This window comes from Eimeria acervulina, genomic scaffold (assembly GCF_000499425.1).
Source record: "Eimeria acervulina Houghton genomic scaffold, Eah_scaff492, whole genome shotgun sequence".
Taxonomy (NCBI): Eukaryota; Apicomplexa; class Conoidasida; order Eucoccidiorida; family Eimeriidae; genus Eimeria; species Eimeria acervulina.
The window spans coordinates 1-22,571 of NW_013547304.1; the positions used below are offsets into that span (position 1 = coordinate 1).

Here is a 22,571-nt window from a genome sequence, read left to right on the forward strand (position 1 = left end):
TCGCTGTCTCTAAGTCGCTGTCTGTATATACACCCCACGGTGGTAGCTGCAGAGTCTGCTGCTGGGTTTTGTCTGTTGTTCATTAGAGTTCTGCATGTATGGATTGGTTGTCTGATCTGAGGTGTACAGACACTTCAGTAGAGAAGATAATAATGAAGAGCCCCCACTAGCATGCGGCTTGCCCGATGCACAGACAGCAGACATACGTCTATATCTTGTGATGTTCCTACATTTTTTTCTTTCCTTTCCTGTTCCTGAAGTATAGATAGCTGCATATCCCCTTGCATGCATTAACCTTTATTGCTCGTGTATACCGCGCTTATTGCTGCTGCTGCTGCTGCAGCTATATCGACGAAAGTCTGCATGCAAGTTGCTGCTGCTGTTTGCGTTTTGCTGCTGCAGATCATACCCAGAAAATGGCGTCTCGACAGCGGATTGTGAAGGCCGATGGCAATCCCCCTACAGAGGTGGAGAAGGAAGTTGATAGGTGTCTCGCGGACATTGAAGTGCGTCTCTCTCTCTCTCTGCTTCTCTCTAAATCTCTTTATCTTTTATTTGTCTTTTATTTGTCTTTTCTTTATCTTTACGTCTCCTCTCTTTCTGTAGATCTATGTCGCTGTTGTCTTGTGGTTCGTAGCTGCAGCTGGTAGTATCTCTTATATCTCTGCAGAGCACCCTAGCTCGTTCCCATATATATATATATATGTGTATATGTATATGTATATATATATATATATATATTGGCTTTATATATAAAGCCAAGATGTATATTCATGTGTATGCATTCCTATACATATAATGCGTATATATTATATGTATATGTATAGATAGATCTACATACATAATGTAAATAGATTTACATATATATAGATCTATATATATAAATAAATATATATATGTATATATATTGCAGGCGAGCACGCAGTCGGAGTTGCGCGGGGAGGTGGCTGAGTTGACGATATCATCTGTGAAGGCGGTGGAGGTCCCTGCCTCAGGGAAGACTGCACTAGTAATATTTGTTCCCTATCGCATCTATGTTAATGTTGTTAGAAGAATCCACGGCAGACTCCTTCAAGAACTCGAGAAAAAACTCAAAAGACATGTCGTTATCATTGCACAGGTCTGTATTCACACCAGTATATGCATGCACTATATGCATGCAGTGTATGCATGCAGTTCTTCTTGCATGCATGCATGCATGCATTCACGTCTTCTTCAATGCATGCATGCAGTAAATACATGCAGTTCTTCTTGCATGCATGCAGAGATAACTTTATTTGTGGGTGTATCTGAGAGTTTCTAATTAAGTGGTATTCATATAGCATTATGTTGTCTGTTTTCTTCTTTCCTTCTGTCTCAAATAAAAAGCCCCAGGTTTTCTTTTATTGCATGCATGCATGCATGCATGCATGAATGGCTTATATGTGTGTTGTGGGGTGTACGTGCAGAGGAGCATCGTGGGCCTCGACTACAAACGCAAAAACCTCAAAGTTCGCCCGCGATCGCGTACACTGACAAGTGTACAAGATGCAATGCTTGATGATATTGTCGCCCCCTCAGAAGTTGTCGGACGCAGGTTAGTGCTGCTGTCTCTTGGCGTCTCTTGCTGCTGGCTCTTCTCTTTTGCTGCTGTCTCTTGATGTCTCTTGCTGCTGTTTCCTGTTGTCTCTTGCTGCTGGCTTTTTGTCTTGCTCCTGCTGCTGTGTTGTCTGGATGTTATGGCGTTGTCTTGCTGCTGCTGTGCGATGTCTTGCTGCTGTGGGGTGGCGGTGCTGCTGCTCTGCAAGCTTAGTTTTGTTCTAAGGATAGCTTGTGCTGCTGCGTGCTGCGGTGTATGAACAGGTGGCGGGTGCGTGCTGATGGTTCGAAGCTGATGAAGGTGCATCTTGACCCCAAAGACAAAGCAAAAGACAACTTGGAGGAGAAGTTGTGGACATTTGCTGCGGTGTATAAACGCCTTACAAACAAAGATGCTGCCTTCATGTTCCCTGAACACGTGTACTAAACACTCTTCCGTCTTAATGAATGCAACAGAGCTGAGATTGGCTCGCCCCCTGAGGCTCAGCAACCACCCAGCTAGCTAGCTAGCTAGCCAGCTAGCTAGATAGCCAGTCAGCTGGCTGGTAGCGGGCCTATTTGATGCGCTGCACGTGTTTGACAGACACTCGCTGTAGGGGCAGTAACACTCTCTTCTTAATTCCTCGCGGCGGTGGAAGGCGGATGTGTCCTTGTTCTCTTTTCTTGAGATAGATAGACAGACGTAGATGTAGATGTAGATCTAGACGGAGACGCACGTGCAGATTTTTGTCACTCGCTCCCTTTATAAGGAGGCCTTCTCCTTGAGTGTAAGGGGTCATGAAGCGACGCTAGAGTATATCCATATTAGTAGTCTTTCAGTGCCAAGGAGAGAGAGCAGCTGCTGTAGATGCGGAGGCATCAGCGATCGATATTATGGAGTTGGAGGTCTGGAACTGGCATCATTAGTAGGGGGGTAGCAGTACAAAAGCATATATAAATATATATATATATATATATATATCTTGCTCTGTCCAAGAAAGAGAAACCAATTATATATATATATATATATATATGTATATGTTATAGGTAATAGGGACCCCTCTATATTCTCTGCTTACACATGGGGGGATGCGATGTAGGTGCTCTCCACGGAAAAGACCCCAATAATATATATAGATATATATATATATATATGTATATGTATATATATATATATATAGTAAAGGCGTGCATTGTAAATTTTCCTTTTTAATAAAAAACGGCGAAGTTTGTCAAAATACAAAAAGCCCGTCTATCGTCGCCGATGTAGCTCAGTCGGTAGAGCGCGAGGCTCTTAACCTCGTGGTCGCGGGTTCGAGCCCCGTCGTCGGCTTTTTTCCGTTTCACCTATGAAAATAATTTAATTTTCTTTTTTTTAAAGTAAATATTTTAATTATTTCGATTGTATATTTTGTTTGTTTGCCCCTTACTATGGGCTTCGATTCTGCTTACTGCACTTGGGGCCTCGCGGATGCATAGGATGGTGGATCTTGTTCTTTCCTCCCCTGGTCTTTTTTGAAGAGTAAAACGAAGAAAAAACGGGTTTTAATAATCAATTTTCTTTTGTTTCAACCTTCATTTTGTCAGCAGACAGACGCACAACGGTATGTTCCTACCTTACCTTCAAACCCCGCTGTTTTGCATCGAGGCGGCAATAGCTGCTCCCACTCGCTTCCTTCTATCCTCTTCTCCTTTTTTATCAAACTCACCAGACGCCTCTCGTTCTCTTCACCTCTTCTGTACTTACTGTGTGCATACACCCCAACAACGCTGAGGTCAGCACCTCTCACCGAGGGGCCTCAATTAAGCCCATCAGGTTTTATTGAAGGTCCCAGTAGGCAGCAGTGAAGGAAAGAGCTCAGCAGACACTCAGAATAAACGTGAGGCTCTTTAGCCCACTAAACAAATCTGGAAAGCCATGGAAGACCGAGCAGGTTGGTCATCTGCAGCCGCTGCAGTTGCCCCTACAAATCCCTAGCCTGTTGTCTAACGACTTCTTTCTTTATGGGGCCTCCACTTCCTGTCTAATAGCTACAACTGAACCCACAAGCTTTGGGGGGCTTCCCTTCATGTGAAGCAGATGCAGCTGTTGTAACGACTGGGGCCGCAGGAGCCTTAGGATTTTCGTCTATTGTTTTGGGGTTGTTATGTGTGAATGTCACTAGACGCTTTTTTTATCAGGAGTTGCTGCTTTTCTGCTGCTGAGTACGATGGTGCATTCTCTGTGTGTCTCAACAGACATTCTTCTTTGGTGTTGTTCTTCTCCCTCTTTTGCTTGCAGAAATTGTTTCAAGAAACCCCTTGGCGCGGCCTCCTCTGCGTCCTTACGAGGTCTTTGTTACGCGTCGAGTGCCTCTGGTTGTTTATACAAAGCGCTGCATTAAGCTGCTGCGGGGACCTTACGCCAAGGCAGTCATCAGGGGGACGAGTAGCTGCATCGAGACGGCTGTCTTTGTAGCGCAGGACGTTGTCGCCGCTTTCGGGGGACAGGTAATCTACAGCTGCAGTATAACAGACTCGAAGCAAGCGCCGAACTGTGCTGGTGCAGCTACACCAGCAGCAACAACAGCAGCAACGAAGGGAGCCGCGCGTACGCCAGCAGCATTGAAGGCTTCGGCTGCAGCAGAAGCTACGACGGGGAAGGCGGAAGCCGTGTTTGCTGCTGTTGCTTCAAAGTTGGCAGCAGCCTGTGGAAGCAGCACCAACGCGGCTCTCTTGTCTCTTTCAGCTGACACATCAAGCGCTCAAGCATACGACGAGGTTGTCTCTTTAGGAAACAAAAATAATAACAGCGAAGACGAAGAAGCTCTCGAGGCAGCAGGACTCCATCAGGAGCTTTGTGTGAGCAAACAGACCTATACACTGCTGTCTGTTAAGTTTCTCTACATGGTTGTACAGTTTTGTTGCTGCTATTTTCATCTTTTGTGCTGTTATGCTTTGCGGATCCTGTTAGTCCTGTAGCTAGCTCTTCATTCGGGGCATTTGCTGCAGGGGTCTCTGCATCTTTTCTCTTTGCTTCTCTGTTTTGCGGGGGTGCTACTGATATTGCTGCTTCTGTCATTTCTGCTGCTCCTTCTCCGCTTTCTGATGTGCTGCTGTGTTACTTTCTGCTTCGTCTGTGTCTCCTCTTGTGCTGGGAGTTGGTGCACGAACAGCTTGTCGCTCTGTTGGGTGTTGTGTTCTTACCTCTGTGGTCTCACTTTTGAGTACAAATGGGAGAAGTCAGAAAAGAAGAGCGAGAGGAATTGTTGTCCGCTCCCTTCGTGCGCTCTGTGCAGTCGTTCGTCAGACAGCGGAACATCAGCGCCATCAAAATAGAACTCCAGCTGTTGTCTCCTCTCCTTTCTTCTTGACACTGTCTCTTGAGCTTTAGGGAGGGTCGCGTGCCTGGCAGCAGCAGCCGTAGCAGCAGCAGCAGTTCAGTTAAGCGCGCAGCAGATAGCAGCAGCAGCAATTCTGCTGCTGCTGCTATCTCTGTTTCGCAGCGGCTGCACTTGACGAACTGACAGTCCACAGCGAACGCCTTTGTTTTGAATTGGGCGTCGTGACTTGGGGGTCCCAAGTTGGCTTATTTCTGTTTTTTTCTGATTATTAGAGCGAGAAAAGTGTCTTTCATTTGCAGTTAGTCACTTAGGACGGTAACTGCCGTCCATCTCGTAGACATTATATTATTATTATTATTATTATTATTATTATTATTATTATTATTATTATTATTATTTTATTGTACATGTGATATAGTGCAAATGTGTTTCTCTGATTATTAGCTGCATGTTCTGCAGAACAAGACTGTCTTACTACTGTCATTTTCAAATGCGGGTTGTTTTGATAAATTGCACTAGATTTGCATAATAAAAAGACCGATGGACTGCAGCCTCCTAACTCCTAACGCAAGAACCAGGATGAAGAGTACAGACAATAGAGCGGACATCAGGCGCACAAAACAGAGACTCAGTTCGTGTGCATGTGCAAGTGCCTACTACACCAGACATGCGGCGCCTACTCAGCCTCTACAGAACAATTTTGTGTAGGTTTTAGAGGCTTCTGTTTCTGAGTGCTACTGTGCTTCTGTTGCCTGTCTCGCATACGGCCTCTCTGAATTGTCTTTTTTTCTCTTCTGAAGACCTTCAGCCTTGCCCTTTGCCACACAGCCAACTGCAGGGCATAGCGGGGGAACTTAGCGTGGTCTTGATGCCTCGGAATAGAAGTGGTTTCAAATAATAAACGAGGAGGTAGAAGACGCTGCTTCTTTCTGCTATTTTTGCTACTGCTATTGTGGGGCATTAACACAGCACCCATGCACTAATCGTGGGTCCAACACTGTGATCTACCCGCCCCTGTCTGCTTTCCATCTTCTTCCTTGTCTCCTGAGGAGCCCCCGAGCAAAGAGAGGGAGAGGCAGTTGTTTGCGTCCGTCTGTCGCTCACACTACAGACTGCCGCCTAGGGCTGGAGGAAAGGCCCCTTTCCCCCTATGAAGTTCCCTCGCCGCCCTCATTGAACTCGTCCCTTAGTCGGGAGGCCTCTTCCTCTGAGATAGGCAAGGAGAAAGTTGCAAGCTCTCCTTGGAGCAAGGGCTCCCAGCTCTCCCAGGAGGTGCCGCTGCTGCCGCTGCTCGCGACGTCCAGCAGCAGCTGGGGCTTGCGCAGTGGCGGATGGTGTCTTCTTCCTGCTGTCTCCAGCATAGAAGGTCTTGAGGCGGTGTGCCTGGGACAGCACGAGTCAATGGGTCTAGCGCTGCTGCTGAGACGGCTGCTGCTGGCGAGCTGTGGTGAGGAGAGCTGTTTGTCGTCTCCTGGCCTCGTCAACAACACAGAAGGGCCCTCAGCCCCCGAGGCTCCTGGTCTAGCCGCAGACCGCCTTTCCCCACACACCTCGGCGATGTTCTTTGCGTGGCCTGTGCTTGCAGCCCTGCAAGCAGATGGGTGCATCGTCTTCTCATTATAGTCCGCAACTTGCCCTTCTTGCAATCCACCAGGTTTGCCTAAGCGCACTGTGGGGTCTGGCTTGGGTGGTGGTATTCTCCCTGAAAATTCTAAGCCCCCATTATCTATACGCCTGCCTCGGCGCCACATGGCAAAGTCGCGGAGCTTCTCGTGCCTCTCTTCTGTATCGTTGTCTCCCGGCCTTCTCTGCGTCGTCGAGTCCCTCGAAGGGAGCGAGGGGGCTCCAAATAACTGCTTGTTGCTCATGTGCGTGCATTCTCTCCTGTCCATCGAGTCTTCACCCAAGACTTTTCCGCGCGTGCCTTCCCCCGAAATCGTTCTAAAGGTGATGTTGGGAGGCCTCTGAAAGTGCATCTCTGAATCAAAAGTCAGCGCTGACTCTCTGTGCAAGCCTGTCTCGTTTGATTTCTCTCCATGCCCCAAGCTGCTCGTCCTCCCTTTCTTTCGGGGGCTCACCATAGGTGTCCCGTTGGCCCCAATGGCTTTCGAGCGGCCCCATGAAACAGAGGAACTAGGCTTGTTGGGCTGCTGGCTCCAGGCTGTAAAAGGGCCGAGGACAGGCAACCGCTGCTCAGGCGAGGCTGTCCTCCCTGCATGCACTCTTTCTACTCCCCGCCCCGGAATAGTGTTATTCTGCTTGTTGAGATCATTCGGAGCAGCACGGCAATCTCCCCTTCCACGTTCTTCGGGAGCTGTCACCTTCTGCAGCAAAATCGGCACACCCGGGTCCATCGCCGCTCGATGGACCTTCATGTGGGGCTGCGAAGGGGTTGATCCTCCCCTTTTGTCTCTGTCCTCCTGGGGGCTACTTCTTCTCGGCGATACTGGCAACCCAGGCTGATGCATAAGGTGCTGCAGTAAATGGTGCTGCTGCGGGTGATCTCCTTGTTGCTGCTGCTGTTCCCTACCGGGACCCGGGCTCAGCTGCTGGAAGTGGCGGTCGTTTCCCGCTAGAGATGATTCTTGCTCTCCTTGAGGAATCATGTTGCCGAAATAAATTCGAGAGATTCCATTCGCTCCGCTAGATAGTCTGGCGCTGTTGATGTTACCTTCTTTGCAGGGAAGGGATAGGTCGCCCAAGAGGTGAGGTTTTAGGACTCTGGCCAGAGTTGCACCAACTGCTCCTGTTGGGCTGAGTGCACCTCGAGGGCTTCCCACAAGGACAAACCCGTTAGTGTCGCCTTGTCTGTGTTGATGGAGCGTCTTTATCACTGCCACTCCTCTATCCGACGGCTGGCAGCTACTGCCATCAATGCCGCTGGGCCTGCTGTTGCCTTCAGCTCTCAGTGCAGGCTGCACCAAGTACGAGGGAGGGACAGTCGGCCCCTTCGACGGGGCTATTCTTGAGCTGAACAAAATAGACTCTTGACTGGCCCTGCTGGGGTGGGGCTGACTGCTAGCTCTTGCCCTTATTACCAAAAGAGGTGCTGCATCAGCACGCAGTGGGCGTTGCTCACAGGGCACGATGGGAACAGCAGGTGTTCGCCCCATACCCGCAGGGCGCGTGCTTTCTTGGTTCGTTTGGGCAGTCTGGTCTTTCAAGGGAACGACGAGCAGCCTTTGGCGGCCTCTCTCTACCTGCGCGGGTGCCTTGGGTAGGGGAGCAGGGCTGGAGGTTGCCGAGTCCTTGTGCCTTGTAAAACCTGCCGCTGCTTGTGTGATGGTGCCTGCCACTGACGAGGCCGCCTGTGGGTAGCGCTGGTCTGGCGCCACGAGAGGTTTAGTATGAGGAGAATCCATAGCGAAGGTGCTGCGTTCTGCAGCGCATGAAGTGTGCTTGTGTTGGAGAAGTGGCTGCGTTGCGGCAAGATTGCAGGCGCTGTGGGCCGGAGGGCAAATCCATACAGCAGCTTCGCCCCGTGTTTCTGAAGGTGTGAGGGCTCTCTCAACACGAGGAACGACTATTTGTATGGGCCCTTGCGGACTTTGCATTGTCCCCCTGTCGCAGGGGTTGGGGCGCAGAACAGGTCCGCCGCCGTCCGAAATACCAGTTCTTGGGCCTGGACTGCTTGTGTCTGCTTCTCCTTTGTCTCTGCAGGGATGTCTTTCGCAGCGCATTTTGACTTCTCTGCGCAGCCCCTCTGCTTCGACGGGTGTAGTTGCTCCATCAACAAAAAGACTGTCCTGTTCCCCTGCACTTGCACTATTCTGCTTCAATAGCAACAAAACCAGAGAAATCAACAGCCGCTCTACCGAGTGCTCTGCTCCATGACTGGGCTTGTCCCTTCTTCTTACGTCAAAGGCATCTCCCGTCTTTCCGCGTCGTTGGGCCTCATGACACTCGACGATCGAACCACTGAAGGCCTCAGTAGGACACCTGGCGAACAACAGACAACTACATATGTCAGCAGTGACTTTCTGTGACACCCGAGAACTCACCAGCTGCCCTTTAATACTACTTCTACTAGTCTTGCCCGTCTGTGAAAAGAATCAACTCACGTAAAAGCAAAACACCCAGCCGCGAACTGTTACAGAAAAAACGGAAAAGAGGTCCTACCGGTGAGGAACAACAGCTTACGTGGGATTCAAAAGGGCTCCACTGCAGCATCTCCTGCACACGATTTCTTTCCCGCCTGCAGAAGCAGCTGTCAAAACCGTGGTTGTAGGGCCTCCCGAAGAATTGAGGCCTTCTTGTTTCCTTTCTACTTCCTGCCACTCAGTGACTGCTCGATTGTCTGAGGCACGCCAGGGCCCAAAGCAGTACAGTAGCAATGGCAGCGCAGTGAAGAGTGCGTCGCTCAGGAGCACGAGGAAGACGTCACAGGACGGATCCTGCTGTGAACTTGAAGACGGGTTGCAGAGCAGCAGTTGTAGCAAGGAGTCCACCAGCAACAACAGAAGTAACTCTCCAGCCTGAAATGTTTGCAGGCGCAATCACCGAAGCCGCACGTAGCGTCTCTTCCAACGGTGAGGTGACAGGTCTCGTGCTTTTTGGCCTCTGCAAGTCTCATGTCCAACTACGGATCAGCGGAAGTGGCTGACAGACCTCAGGGACAAGCTAACACACGAATCGCCCAAGCTTACAGGAAGGCAGAGAAATATTAAGGAAAGTTTGCTAGCCCCTGCTATCGCTTGGGATACCGCGCGCTCAGATGGTTGCGAAGCAACATGGGTCCTACATCAGCACGTCAGAGCAGCATCGCATGCAAACTCCTATTCCCTGTGCCTTGAGCCAACTTACCGCATAACTCACGCCATTTACTAGTTAGAAGCATGGAGAAATTCGCCATCTGGTTGCTTCCAGACTGTGTTTGAGCGGGCTAGCCGAGGTGCAATGTCCAACACAGCAGCAGACGTGAGTGCCCGTACGTAAACAATGCCTTTTGGAACGCAATGCCAGCCAGAACATAGCAAATCTCCAGACCTTGAGCTAGTGATCCCGTTGACCTCCTGCTGAAATTCCAAGAGAACTTCGTAACAAGTTCAGACGTCAGCCAAATGGCCACCAAGGCTAGCACAGGCCACTGTTCCCCATAGAAGTCGCCGTTTCCTACTGCCAAGCAAATCAAATATTGCAGCGCGAGCCAGAGAAAATAGCCTCTGTAATTGCGGACTACAGAGGGCGAGGCCGCCATCGTGAAAACAAGAGACGCCCCTACCAAAGGGTTCCTCCGATGCTCCGCCAAGGCGCAGCTGGCTGATGTCAGAGGTGGGATGCCAAGAAGGGTGACTCTTCAGAAAAGCACCTGCATGCGCACACAATTCTGAGAAATCGCTCCTCCGTGGGCGGGTTTCGAATATCGAGCCCGACGGGACCAAATGGCAGCTTGATCACAAAAGCAACACATGCAAACAGGCACGGTCCTTCTATTCGGCGCATTGCGAGCGGTATAAGACTGCTTTCACAAGAGGATATGGGGTGTCTCGAGCAGAATTCGCGCACGGAGCAGCCGCAGCCCTCGAACCTCGCGTGTGCGCGCTTGGCCCGCACGGAACTCTTCCCCTCTCTAGTAAACGCGAATCGTACTCAAATACACATAGCTTTTCCGCCCATTCTACACAACTGCTGCAACAGGTACGGTCTCACGGGAGTTTAACACAGCTCCCTCGCGTCGCTAGGTCACCTCCAATTCGCCTCGCACGAGGAACCGCGGGTTTCCCAGCCGACAGAGCTGGCGTTTTCCCACATATGCTGGTGTTTCAACTGAGACTGGGGAAATGTGCAGGGCAAGAGCATTCTGAAGTGAGATGGAGCTCGCAGACCGACCGGGCGAGAAACGAGGCGGGGTGGTCCACTGGTTGGAGAGCATGCACAGCAAGCGGAAGCGACCGCAAAGGAATTCCTTTCTGCTAGCGCGAGTGTGAGGGGGGAAATAATTTTTCCCTTGTGACAATGCGAATCACCTACGGGGACCCTACCGTCCCTCAAGCAAGCAAAGGTCACCGTAGCGCTCCCTGCTTTCAAACCGGAACGCCGGAAGCGTGAAGAGAGATGAGGTGAGGGGGATTGTCGGATGTTTTCTGTCTTATTGACTTGACATTCTCTAAAGTCAATTGAATATCTGAATGTTGCCCTGTGTTACGAACTCATATTAGCGCGTTCAATTGGTTGGCTTCCACTGACGCTCCGGCGTCCCTCAAATCGAGACTCGCTGTGGTAGCTGTATCACGCTTCCTTTCCTCGTTTCAAGGATTTCATTGCGCTCCTACATATTTTGAATACATCGTGCCTGTATAACTTTGTTTGGCAGATGACAGGCTTGAATTGCTTCAGCTTTCCCTACCCGCCCCCAGTCCTCCTGTACAACATCTGAAAATTTTCTTCCCTTTCTTCCTGGGTGTTTCTGTCCAAAAATAAGGTGCTATATCTTATGTTGCTTCTGTAGTGAACTTAGCCTTCAGCCCAGTCAATTCCCACGTGTCGAAATGCCGGAAGGGCAGAGGCATTTACAAGTTATTTGTTTATCTTCCGTTCGCTCTGCTGCTCGTCAGGCAGTCTTGAGCTACTCCAGAATGTGGTCTACTGGTGATACTGGTTTCGTTATCATTTTCAAGTACTAAGCCTCAATACCTTCCTTACCTCTTACTCAATCCCCGTTGTGGAATCCCGCGATGGTTCATAGCTCATTTAGCGCACATCTGTCAAGAATGTCAACCGCGGAGGCTTCAGAACACCCCCAGGCACTGACTATTTCTGGTTAGCCCGGTCGGTACGCGGATTGGGACGGACATATTATTCGGGTCCGTAAAGGATTTACCACCAATCAAAAGCCGCCACCGTATGCATGCGGGCGAAAACACAGTGAATTCCTGCACTTCATTTCGTGTTCAATTGAAACAAAGCTAGTGGCCCAACGTTCCACTAATCGGGCCTGAAACGCCACACGATTTCTTCAAAATTAGCGCTATTGTCAATGCCCCAACTTGACTTGTATCTTCTGCTGCGAGAGCATGGAGCGGCTAAGCATCAACCACTGAATGACTACCTCGACCCACCCGGATTCTGACTATTCTGAGTATGAAATCAAACATGCAAACCGTACGCCGGTGCAGTGCTTGAGACAGTACACCTGGAAGAACTCACCAAATTGGCTGGGCCTCCTTCGTAGCACGAGGTGGGTCCACAGTACAACAGTGCACTTGCTTCCACTTTTCTTCCCGAAGCACCATTTGCTGAGCTTAATGCACTTCGCTTAACTAAAGCGAAGTGCATGAAGCAGATATGCAAGCTTCGCAAGGCAAGTAAGTCTGTCAACCGACGAATAACTTGGAGTAACTTTGCCACAGGCTGCGGATGGCTCTTTCCAGCTTCTTTTCCTCCTCAGCGTGTTGGTTTTCACTACAAGTCTAGCGTTAATGTGGATTATGCCATTGGTTTCGTATTCTCGAACGGCTCACGGAAGCACACAAGTTTCCTTGAACTCTCTACAAAGAGCGATTGACGGCCAACCGTGTAAGAGTGATATCCTGGACTCATGTAATAAAGTGAAGTGTATGCACGAAACGAGAATATTCAGGAAACTGAACAGTAAACCGACAATTCGAGTAGCTTCTTGACTATCGCTTGAGTAACCCTTTCATTGGAAGCCCCTGCGGGCTCCCGCTGATAGAGCGTCGGCGAACGCGACCGTGAGCATGAACAAGTCAGCTAACTTCGGGCCGCCTACCACCTGCGTGGAGAGTCCGTTTGTCGCAGGTAAAGAAGGGTCCATATTCTAATCTATAGAAGCGCTTGTGCTGTAATTACTCCTATGTAGTGATACGTTCCACTCTCTCACTGCCTTACCCTGTAGCTAGCTTACCCGTACATCCAACTGCACTCATGGTTTGCGTACTATAGGGCTGTACTCCCGGCTGCACCAGACCCGTCCTTCCGTATCAGTAATTATAAAGTTGCACGAATTCCTTCTATTTTGTTCATAGCGGGGATTCCCGCAGCAAACCACCACCCCCAATCCACGCACCATCATCCTCCACTTTCAGCAGTGGAGTCGCACAAGGCATTGCTAGGGACCGAATCAGCTACACGCGGTTGCCAGGAGCAGCAGCCGCCAAAAACAATGTCGGCAACAATCCATAGCTCCATAATTCCTTTTAAATTTACTTTGCAGTGCTTAGTGTTCCAACCCGTATCGGGCTCCTCTGCCCGCATCTGCACGTCCTTCCTCTCCTGGGGGGTCTGACGGTGGATCTCAGTGGCGATAGTGGAGTGCCGAATATCTTGCATCTAAACAATGTCCTACTTTTAAAAAAGAAATGCGTTAAAAAAGGGTTAACCCGTACGGCTCCTCCAGCTCTCTTCGTAGAGCAGCGCCATCAGAAGTAGTTGCACACTGTGGATGTGAGCCAATGTGACACGCAGGGAATTTGAGTGGTCCGTCTAGACGTGACACTTCCCTTAAAACGCATTTGTGTATACTTAAACTCCTGTGCAGTCGCCAGTGGGCGGTCCCTTGCTCCAAACCGAAACTTTCTATCTGTCCAGCAAACGCAAAGCCCCAAACTTTACAGCCCCAAAGCCCCAACACCAGTAGCTGTTTCCCAAGAGGATTGCTCAGCTGCTCGCTAAACACCCTACTGCTAGAGATACCTCCCCCGCTGCATGTTAATTTACGGCGTGAAGTGAAACAGAGGGCAGAGCACTGATGAACACAGGTGAGGCCTTCAGTTTGCCCGACGTTTACTCTGACGCTATGGCGTCTCCTCTGTAAGAACGAACATATGCTCGGCAAGCAAGCAAAAGCGTTTGATTGGGGACGAACGGAACCTAATGCCCGTTATTTGATCCTTGCCCCGGAAACTGAAGGTTGGTTGGGTTGTACTGCTTTCTCAGAGCATTGCTGTCTGCCAAGTGGCTTTCCACGTAGCCTACCAGCAAACCAGGCAAGGAGTTCCCACCGTTTCTAAAGCTCGAAGTTGCAAAGCACTAAGAGCTTTCATTGCTCGTACCCGCTACTAATCGCGAAGAAAGTTGCTGCCGGTTGCTCCGAACAAAAAACGCCAAGTTCTGAAGCTCCCGCGTAACGTACTGCCATGCTGTGAGATTTCCATGGGGAGTACTGCACCAGACGGATGTCGTGGAGGCTCTTCCACAGTCTAGTAGCTATTCTTTGGCATAGTTACGGGTTACTTGCAGTATGGAAGAGTAACATCGACACGAATTACTCACCAGGGAACCAAACACGGCTTGCGCATTGAAGAGGCACGCGTAAGCATCATTATTCCATGGAAAGAGTGTTTCTTTATTGGCGAGTTGTTCGTCAGTTGACAAACTCGCAAGGTCCTAGCTTTTTCGATGCAGCAAATGGGCGACTGCAAGAAGTGGACTCCCCACGCTGTTGCCGCCATGGCAAAGGCCGGGCAGCAGCAGTGCTCCGCTCGGTGCATGCTACTTTTACTGCTTGGTTATTTTGTGTACTTTCCGGGGAACTGGGGGACTACAGCGGAACTGCATGTCCAAGCTGCATCTGCTGCATCGGTGGAAGGTCTTCTTCTTGACAGAGCGACACCCACAGCATCAGGAGCTCTGGCCCAAACCCTCAAACTGTTAAATCCTTCTTCATCAACCGTCCGCACCTTAAGGGCTGTCGAAAATCAGATAAGCCAACTGGAGCAGGCTCCAATACCTGTTTGCTCCCAGTCGAAGTACCTCTGCCAGGTTTACACTTTGCACAGCGAGGTGCCAGATCGCCGTCGCATAGCTTCTACGCAAAACGATTGGTTGAGCAGTGCTCATGAAGTGAAACGGCCAAGTTCAGTTATCGGCCTCCGCTCCTCCCTTAGGTTCCGCCGGCTAGCAACCACCCCCTTTAAGATACCCAAGCAGCTCCAGCAAGAGGCAGCCAATGCACAAGCTCACACCGGGAAGCCTAGCGCAAGGAAAACAAGAATGCCAGTTCTGGCTGAGAATCTCCCTATCAAGGTCCCTAGTTTCACTCAGGTGCCCCAAATAAGGGGGCGTGGCGGGGTCTTTCTTCCTGTACGGGTTCAAGCGTGCTTCGCTGCATCAGGCGATTCAGCACTTGAAGAGCAACCAGATGCTAACACTGAATATTCCAGCGACGGCAGCAATGGAGCCAACGAGGAGGACCATACAGTTGGGTGGTTCAGCGATGTGCTTCGTTTCTTTCAAGTTGAAGTCGTGCCCTCTGCCATCTGGTGGCTTCAGCGGACCGTCACTGTAGATAGGCTGCTTGGGCCGTTGACAATCAAGGTTTCGGAGAAAAGGAATAAGAAGTAAGGTACAAGGTACAGAGTACGCAGGTTTCTGCTGTATCGGAAGGTCTTATGAACCGAACCATGCTCGGTAATGCTGCCCTGAACAGTTCTGCATATTTATCAAGCACGAATACTCCTGGAGTTTTTCTGTGCAGACAGAATAAAGTAGACAAATGCGGCAAGTGCCAACTACCCCAGCTTCGACGTCTGCAGAGTACAAGGGGGAATCCGTCACTTGGGATAGTTGAAGATGCAGACGTTCTCTTACTGTTCCGCACTGCGAAAAACTCAGAAGCGAGCAGCCGTAGGCTTACTTTGAGGGATGCATCTTGTAGTGATATGCTAGCTATAGCAAAACCTCCACTGTGGCTTGGGAAGGCCGGCTTTCTAGAAAGAACAACCCAGCAAAGTACTCTTTCTCTTACATGCAATCCATCGTGAAGTTGCAGCTTGGACTACCAAATATACGAGGATGGCATGGTCAGCTTCGCTACAACTTCGGAGCGTGGTGAACTTGGTGTTTGCAGATGTTTGCCAAACTGACGAGAACTACCGTCCAATTCTTGCCTGCATATCGATTCCGTTTGCCGAGGTCGAGGGTTTTTATGCTAGCCGGAATGTCTCATTCTCTCAGGCTGTGGAGAGAGTTCTTACATACATTATCAGTGCTATTGCTGTCAACATACAAACAGTGGGCTATTTCCTAACATGGGACCCAACATGGAGAAAAGAGGCACTAGGGTGAGTTTCTTTAACACCCAAGTCTTCTGGCTGAATATTCCTTTAAAAACGTTTGGCACTAGTCTGAGGTCTGCAAGGGGCACACACCGATACTTCTGTGTGGACGCTTGGCATATAGCTCCACCCATCTTCAGAAGGGTGTTGTGTTGTCGGCTGCTCTTTCCTACAGGAGGCTTCGTAATGCCCATGATCCAGGATCAGCTGCTTCATTTCACGCCCTAACACAAGTTTCGGCACCAACAACAGGCACTGCAGATACCCAGAAGAATGGAGCGTTGCAAGCGGCGGCGGCACCCCCACGTACAGAAATTACGACGCATCGCTTTTTTCTTACGACTCCTGCGGTGATGAGTGCCATTCATCGCCATTGCGGCAATATTGATGTAACCGGCTTGGAACTCTCTCTAAATAAGTCAGGGCCAAACTGTGAGTACGTTGGCTTTCTGCAGACGAACAGCATGCATAGTGAAACCTTATCTCGCCCCTTGCTGAGATGCACTTGTGCATCACACATCGTGCAACTTCTCAACTGCACTGCTTGGGGGAAAATTCAGTTGGGCGAACTTAACCTTAAGTGTTTGCTTGCTGCTGGACCCCTTTTTCATATCCTACCTGCGCTGCGTACAGTTTTCGAGCCTATCTATGAAGCTGGAAGAGTGGAAGCCGGATACCGCCGGGCAGGTGAGTACCTGGCATCACCGCTTCATCCATCAGTTCAGGCGAGCAAAAAAGTTGGCGCTTTGTTGTTATGCCTTGGTATAATACCCTAAACTGTGTCTCGTTCCAGAGGAACTTTCCATGGAGTTGCTGCTAGCTGCAATGGAAGACACAGGATGGTATTTGACTGAAGCCTTCTGGCCCCCGTATGCTCTCGAGTAAGGCCTGCGATGCAACAGATGTCTCCAGATGATTGTTCGTTGTTCCATATCCGATTTAAGTGTTTTTGCTGCGCCACTCGAAATCATCTTGGGAAATGGTTTTGCTGTGGCTCTCAGTTCAAAATTAGGTGTACAAGACAACTATGCCTGCCGCATTCGTGCTGGGATCTCCAGTTCGTCTTCTGCGGTTTACGGTTCAAAATATACTGAAGAAATCCGCCAATCATTTGATGCCTCAGAAAAAAAGAATCCGAATGGGAGGGTGATCGATGGAAGACCCAAAGTGCTGCAGAGAATTTCCTTAAATAACCCCGAATACGAACAGTGAGAGAGGGTAAACCCGTTGGCGCCGCAGACTGAAGGGATGCTTGATGTGCGGTTGGATGTTACTTGGCACCACAGCAACACATCCGAATGAAGCAAATTTGGGCTGAAATGGAAATTACCTCTTTGTGCTTCCATGTGCCGTGGGTTGCGTAACTGGAGCAGCTGCCTAAAAATGATGATGACGGTCTCTCGGGCATCCTCTCACGGGGGCGCATGCCACAGGATCATGTGCGTTTCGAACGACGACCGAGTAGAAGCGCCCATGATGCTGCCAACGTCAAAGCCTGTTAAGTGGGTGGCCGCCCAAGTAATAAGCAGGCTACCAAATGGCACTGAGACAACAACAGTGTGCATGAGGGGTGAAAAGGGGCAAGAAAAGCAAGCACCAGGGGTAGCCGATGGTATACTTCAGTGCCCCGACGTAGATCTCGTCTGCCACGGCAGGCCCTGCAGAAATGGAGGCGTTCCCAAATATGGAATGTGAGAACCGCTGTTCGCTGAGACGAACAAAAACTTGCATGACGTAGAGGCTGTATCCCTTTCCTGTTAAACTACCGTGAAACTGCACTTACCATATTACTATATGTTGTGCATTGCCCTTTGCTGAAGCTGTTTTTGCAAGCCTGGTACTTTCGGAAGGAACTGCGAATATCCCGACACAGAACGGAACCGACTGCGGTATCCCAATCGCTTTTCGTACGCCCCTAATTCAAGCATCACCGTTCTTAAGGGAAAGTTTTTTGCTATTCCGGCCTTCGTGGACGGGCCACATCACCTTTATTTCAAGCCAGTGTCGTAAGCGAATGTTGCATGTTAAGTAACCCCCCGTCATGACAGAAATGCAGTCCTTTGTTGTTGCAGTTGCTTTGCTGCCTTTAATACGCGGGCGGTGAAAGGCTAGAAGCCGTCTCACCTATGCTTCTGCGTGGTTAAATGCAGGAAGCTCCCTGCTGGCGTGGCCATTGACTCGTTCACAGGCGCAATATTTGGGACCCCAGTTGAAGTAACTAGAGGTGTGCAAACCACTTGGCTGGACAAGTTATGCAGTGCCTGAGGTTCTCAAGTGTAGTCACTGCACTCAACCGTCGATGCCACAAAGGAAGCCACCAACTCGCATTCAAAAATATTTGCGTAGCTTTGATTTGCGTGTTAGGGTGCGTACCTCTGGCAGTTGAAGTACAGATGCGGGAAATGCCACATGCAGCAGAAAGAACGATAATCCGAATACGCGTGGTTGAGCACCTACTGACCCAAGGCAGACGCCCAACGTTCACGAAGATTGACGAATCGTTAAACCAAAGCCAAAGCAATGCTTCCTTAACATCGCAACTTAATGAGGATAGCGGTCAACGGTATGGAAAAGGAGCAGGCAATGTGGATATGACTGACTTGGATGTGGAGACTCCACGGGACTGTGAGCGGTATGTAAATGGGGACGTGAGGGGGCAATCCAAAGAAAGCAAAAACGTGTGAACATGAGGAAAAAAGCGTTTGTCTACAATCACTATGTTCCTGCGACTGCCCACTCGAAAAAAGCATATCGCAGGCAGCCCACCGCGTATTACGCAACTACTACCCCGATAAATAGCATGCGGTGGTAACTCCTAAATCCCAGAAAACGCACTTCAACAATTAACTTTCGAAATTAACTGAATTGGTTCAGTCCCACCTCCTCGGAACACTACGTATGCACTATCTTCATCTACGACTGAGGCCATCCCGTCACATGGGTGGACAATCATGTATCTTTCAAAAATCAATGCGACGTGAAAATAAGTTTTCTGTTTTGTACGCGGGGAAACGCGCAGCAACAATTGTAGGCGCATCTTCTAATGCGCATTCAGCTGCCGCTGAGCCCTACAGATGACAAACGATGGCAGATCAACGCTAAAAGCGGAGTCTTACTCGAGGTCTACATACTTGTAATAGTTGAGTGTATTAGCATAAGGCACATGCTTGATGCCGTTGTAGAAGTGGTCCAGTCCGAACACAGTGCAGACCTTTGCTGTCGAATTCGCCGCAACCAAATCGAGCTTGAGGTCTCGATCACTATCCTACGAGAAGAGAGCAATGACAAATGAAAAGGCAAACCCAAATTACACAGGGCTACATACCACTGCAGGAAACCGTTCAACAGCGAAGGCCGCCAAGATGAATGCCGGAGCTGGCAATGCATTGTCAAAAATGAAAATACCCGCGCAGTCATTTCCTGAAGGGTAAACTTTATGGATTGGTATGGGGCTCCGCACAGCACGGCCTGAATGCACAAAAAAGATACAAGAGGCACCGCTAAAGCGCAGTTACTGCGCCGTTACTGCATATTGTCGCATTTTGCAGTCCACTGGAACTCAAGGACTTCACTAAATTATGTCTTTCTGTAGACATCTGCTGAGACGGCTGGGGACGGCAAGGGCAGTGACGCTCTTCAGACGCAGCATACACGCTTTATGTAGTCCTTGAGAACCTCTGAACGAGAAAAGGAGCATCCAGCTGTAGCACCAGCCTCATATGCCTTCTTATGGGCAAATAGCGACGGGTCCCACATGGCTCCTCTAGCAAACATCAAGCTCCTGATGCCATATGCCTCCTGTATCGTCATATCAGAAGGGCCAGCACCACAAACGCACTGAATAAACTTTACCACCAGAGCATCACGCTCAAAATTATGAAGTTTTACTTAGTAAGAGAGCAAGCGACGTCAGCATCCACATACTTGAAAACGAATTGCATCGTCAGCGGAGAACAAATCCCCATTGGCGATTAGCGGAATTCTGAGAGCACTTTGCAATACCTGCGTCGAAACAAGGGACAAAAACGTGCGGCCATCCAAAACGTTGAAGGTTAGCCTGCGCGCGGGGTCCTGCGTCCAAGCAGTCAAGGGTGAAAGCACCGCCTTTGAGACGTCGTTCTAACTACAAAGTACAGTTGTTGCTTGTAAGGAAAAGCTGAAAAATCAGCGTCGGGCTCGACAAAGCGATTAAGAGTAGCTTGCACTTGATGCAAATGCCATGCACGAAGTGTTAGCCTACGAACGGTGGAAGAAACAGGCGTGGACGAGAGCAAAAAAGCTACAGCCAATTTTAGAATTACTGACTACAACACTACAGCATTAGGTAAGCGGAAACTCACCGGGAAGGCTTGCCAGTTTGCTCTGTGCGCCGGTCGTTCGTGGCGTTTCTGTAGAAGCAAATGAAGCGTCGAAGCTGCTCGGAAACTCATCCGAGAACGCTGCTGCCTTGGATATATGCATTGAGCTTACAGCAGTGCAGGGCTAGAGCTGATGCTAAGTCACACAACGCTTCACCATACTCTGGCATGAACGGCAATCGCTGCTATTCCTGTACTCTCGCATTTTCGTGCGAAGTCGACTGTCTGAACCAGCACAGCACAGCCAGTGAAGCATTGCAGTTGGCTTGTCTTCAACGGGCAAGCGGGCGGTAAGTCCTTTTTTGCATGCGCGACAGCCTGCGGTCTCTTTCTTCTGGCGCTAGCCATAGCAAACTGCACCAGGAAGCAGGTGGGTTGGAAGGCCCCAGCAGCACACCCACTTGAAATTCGTACCTCTTCAAGTGTTTCCAAGAGGCGAATCTTACACGTCACCGGACAAGTAATATTTCGAGTTAGCGTCTTCAGAATATCCATTGCCACGTCTGGAGTTTGGAGCAGCGCCGCCCCCATACCACCTTTGACCCTACCAGGGCAAAGAGGCATACAATGGAAGGGCTGCATATCAAAGCAGATGAGCTACGGTACCCTGAGACTAACGCGAAATTACGCTAGATTTGGACTTTATCCCTAGCTGACTGTCCCGACAAATGCTGACGCTCGAAGCGCCTGCTTTTGCTTGTGAGGCTTCACTCGTTAGAGGCTTAACTCGACGTACGAAAAACTCTTTGGGCATCCCATATTTATGTCTACCGCCGCAATGTCCTGTGAAGAGAGAAAACAGGGTCACATCTTCGAGCTACGCTCTGTGCAAAAGCAAGCTCCTCAGCCTGCATACAAAGACTGCGCTTTTTAGGGTTGCTGAAAGTTTCACAAGAGGGAACAAACTGTCAGTACAAACCTGCATGACAACAGTTGTGGCTTGCAGGGCGCGCGTTGCATCTGCGGTCCCGAGCTGCAGCACTACTTTGCCTTTCTCGAGCTCGCAGGTGGAGAAAACACACCGTCTATCGCTCTTGTGGATGTACTCTGCAGCAGCGTTCATCATCGTCCATAGCCTTGAGTAGGGGGTTCTCTATAAATGCGAAAAATGAGTCACGGGTTGCTGGAGATCCTCCCTTCCATCCCAAGTTGTGCAAGCAGCCAAGGAGCAGAAAACGCATTTGAATGCTGCGTGTAAAGGGGATGTTGCCCACTTACCGACAGTGCCAAAGTCCTTGTTAATGTAACGCTTTGTGTCTATGAGCTTTCTGTCCACTATTTCTTCAGAGTAGACAAGGTCTGTCGCGCGCACACCCAAGAAGACCCGTGTACACTATTCCCCAAGCACCACCCCTTGGATACGGGTGAGTCCGCCTGCATTTCACGCTGATCACATTACCAACCTTACCTGCGCCGTACTTGAGGCACTCTAACCGGAAAGGCAATGTACTTATCCGCACCATGGGGGCGAGAATCCATGCAGACTGATACATTTCAGAATGACTAATTGAGCCACCTTGTCGCTGCTCCGTGGGGATACCACCTGTGACGCCCTTCTTGAGTACGCCTTTAGCTGTATCAGTTTGATGAGTCTTTTCCGGCATCGTCGAGAACCCTCCTGTGGTTGCTGCTGCTTCTGTGACCACCTCTTGACTGGTCATCGGCTCCTGCGTCGATCTGGGGAATTTTATAGGCCTAGGCTGCAAGCTAGAGCTGCAGTCAACCATATCTGAGCGTGCATATGCAGCTCCTTTCCCCTCGCCAGCCTCATCAGTAGCCCCTTCTGACTTTGTTGAAGCTGGGGTATGTGACGCGCCCCGCTTGCGCAAGCAGCGCTCTTCGAGTTGCGCATCATTTGACAGACTTTTTGACGGCTCATTTGTCTGCCCTGAGCCTTCGACTTTAGAGCCGTTGCGGACCTGTTCGACTATGGAAGCTTGGTCGAGTGGGCGATCGATTTCCGCATGCTTCTTAGTCGCGCACGAGTTTGGCAAGGGGTCACAAGCCGTGGGCTCGTCAGATCCAGCCATACGCAGACTCTGTTGATAAGATATAGGGTCATGCAACTTCGTGCCCTTAGAGGTAGGGCTTTCAGGGGTCGTGCAGTGCATCCCAGAAAGTTATCTACCCAGCGTTGAAGGATAGTCCACCGAGTCTTCGTCAAGGGACTTGCTGCGAGGCTCCTGTGCCAGCTCAGCCTTACATAGTAAAGGTGGAAAAAAGGCTAAACGGACATGGCGATGTTTTAGTCCCACTTACTGCGATACTTCTCAAGTACCTGCATCTGAGGCTTGCCACGCGCTCACTGAGCGCCAAGA

General features: G+C 49.9%; 4 protein-coding genes across 4 annotated transcripts; 2 read left to right on the top strand and 2 right to left on the bottom strand.

Moving 5' to 3' along the window:
• Positions 1–416: 416 nt before the first annotated feature.
• On the top strand, positions 417–2,005 carry EAH_00040460 (40S ribosomal protein S7, putative; the record flags this gene model as incomplete). Its single annotated transcript, XM_013391862.1, has 3 exons — positions 417–506; positions 1,449–1,576; positions 1,843–2,005. 3 exons carry the CDS (start codon positions 417–419, stop codon positions 2,003–2,005), a joined length of 381 nt encoding a protein of 126 aa, XP_013247316.1.
• Positions 2,006–6,028: 4,023 nt separating this feature from the next.
• EAH_00040470 (hypothetical protein, conserved) lies at positions 6,029–10,322 on the bottom strand (the record flags this gene model as incomplete). The annotated part of the gene is made up of 5 exons (XM_013391863.1): positions 6,029–8,819; positions 9,021–9,355; positions 9,527–9,617; positions 9,867–9,895; positions 10,203–10,322. The coding sequence occupies 5 exons, from the start codon at positions 10,320–10,322 to the stop codon at positions 6,029–6,031; spliced, it is 3,366 nt and encodes a 1,121-aa protein (XP_013247317.1).
• Positions 10,323–17,332: 7,010 nt separating this feature from the next.
• On the top strand, positions 17,333–18,579 carry EAH_00040480 (hypothetical protein, conserved; the record flags this gene model as incomplete). Its single annotated transcript, XM_013391864.1, has 4 exons — positions 17,333–17,586; positions 17,746–17,901; positions 18,046–18,119; positions 18,278–18,579. 4 exons carry the CDS (start codon positions 17,333–17,335, stop codon positions 18,577–18,579), a joined length of 786 nt encoding a protein of 261 aa, XP_013247318.1.
• A 428-nt stretch (positions 18,580–19,007) lies between these two features.
• Positions 19,008–22,364, bottom strand: EAH_00040490 (dihydrouridine synthase domain-containing protein, putative; the record flags this gene model as incomplete). The annotated part of the gene is made up of 11 exons (XM_013391865.1): positions 19,008–19,160; positions 19,301–19,363; positions 19,547–19,693; positions 19,820–19,897; positions 20,236–20,283; positions 20,416–20,478; positions 20,668–20,797; positions 20,990–21,036; positions 21,173–21,300; positions 21,472–21,552; positions 21,662–22,364. 11 exons carry the CDS (start codon positions 22,362–22,364, stop codon positions 19,008–19,010), a joined length of 1,641 nt encoding a protein of 546 aa, XP_013247319.1.
• Positions 22,365–22,571: the final 207 nt, after the last annotated feature.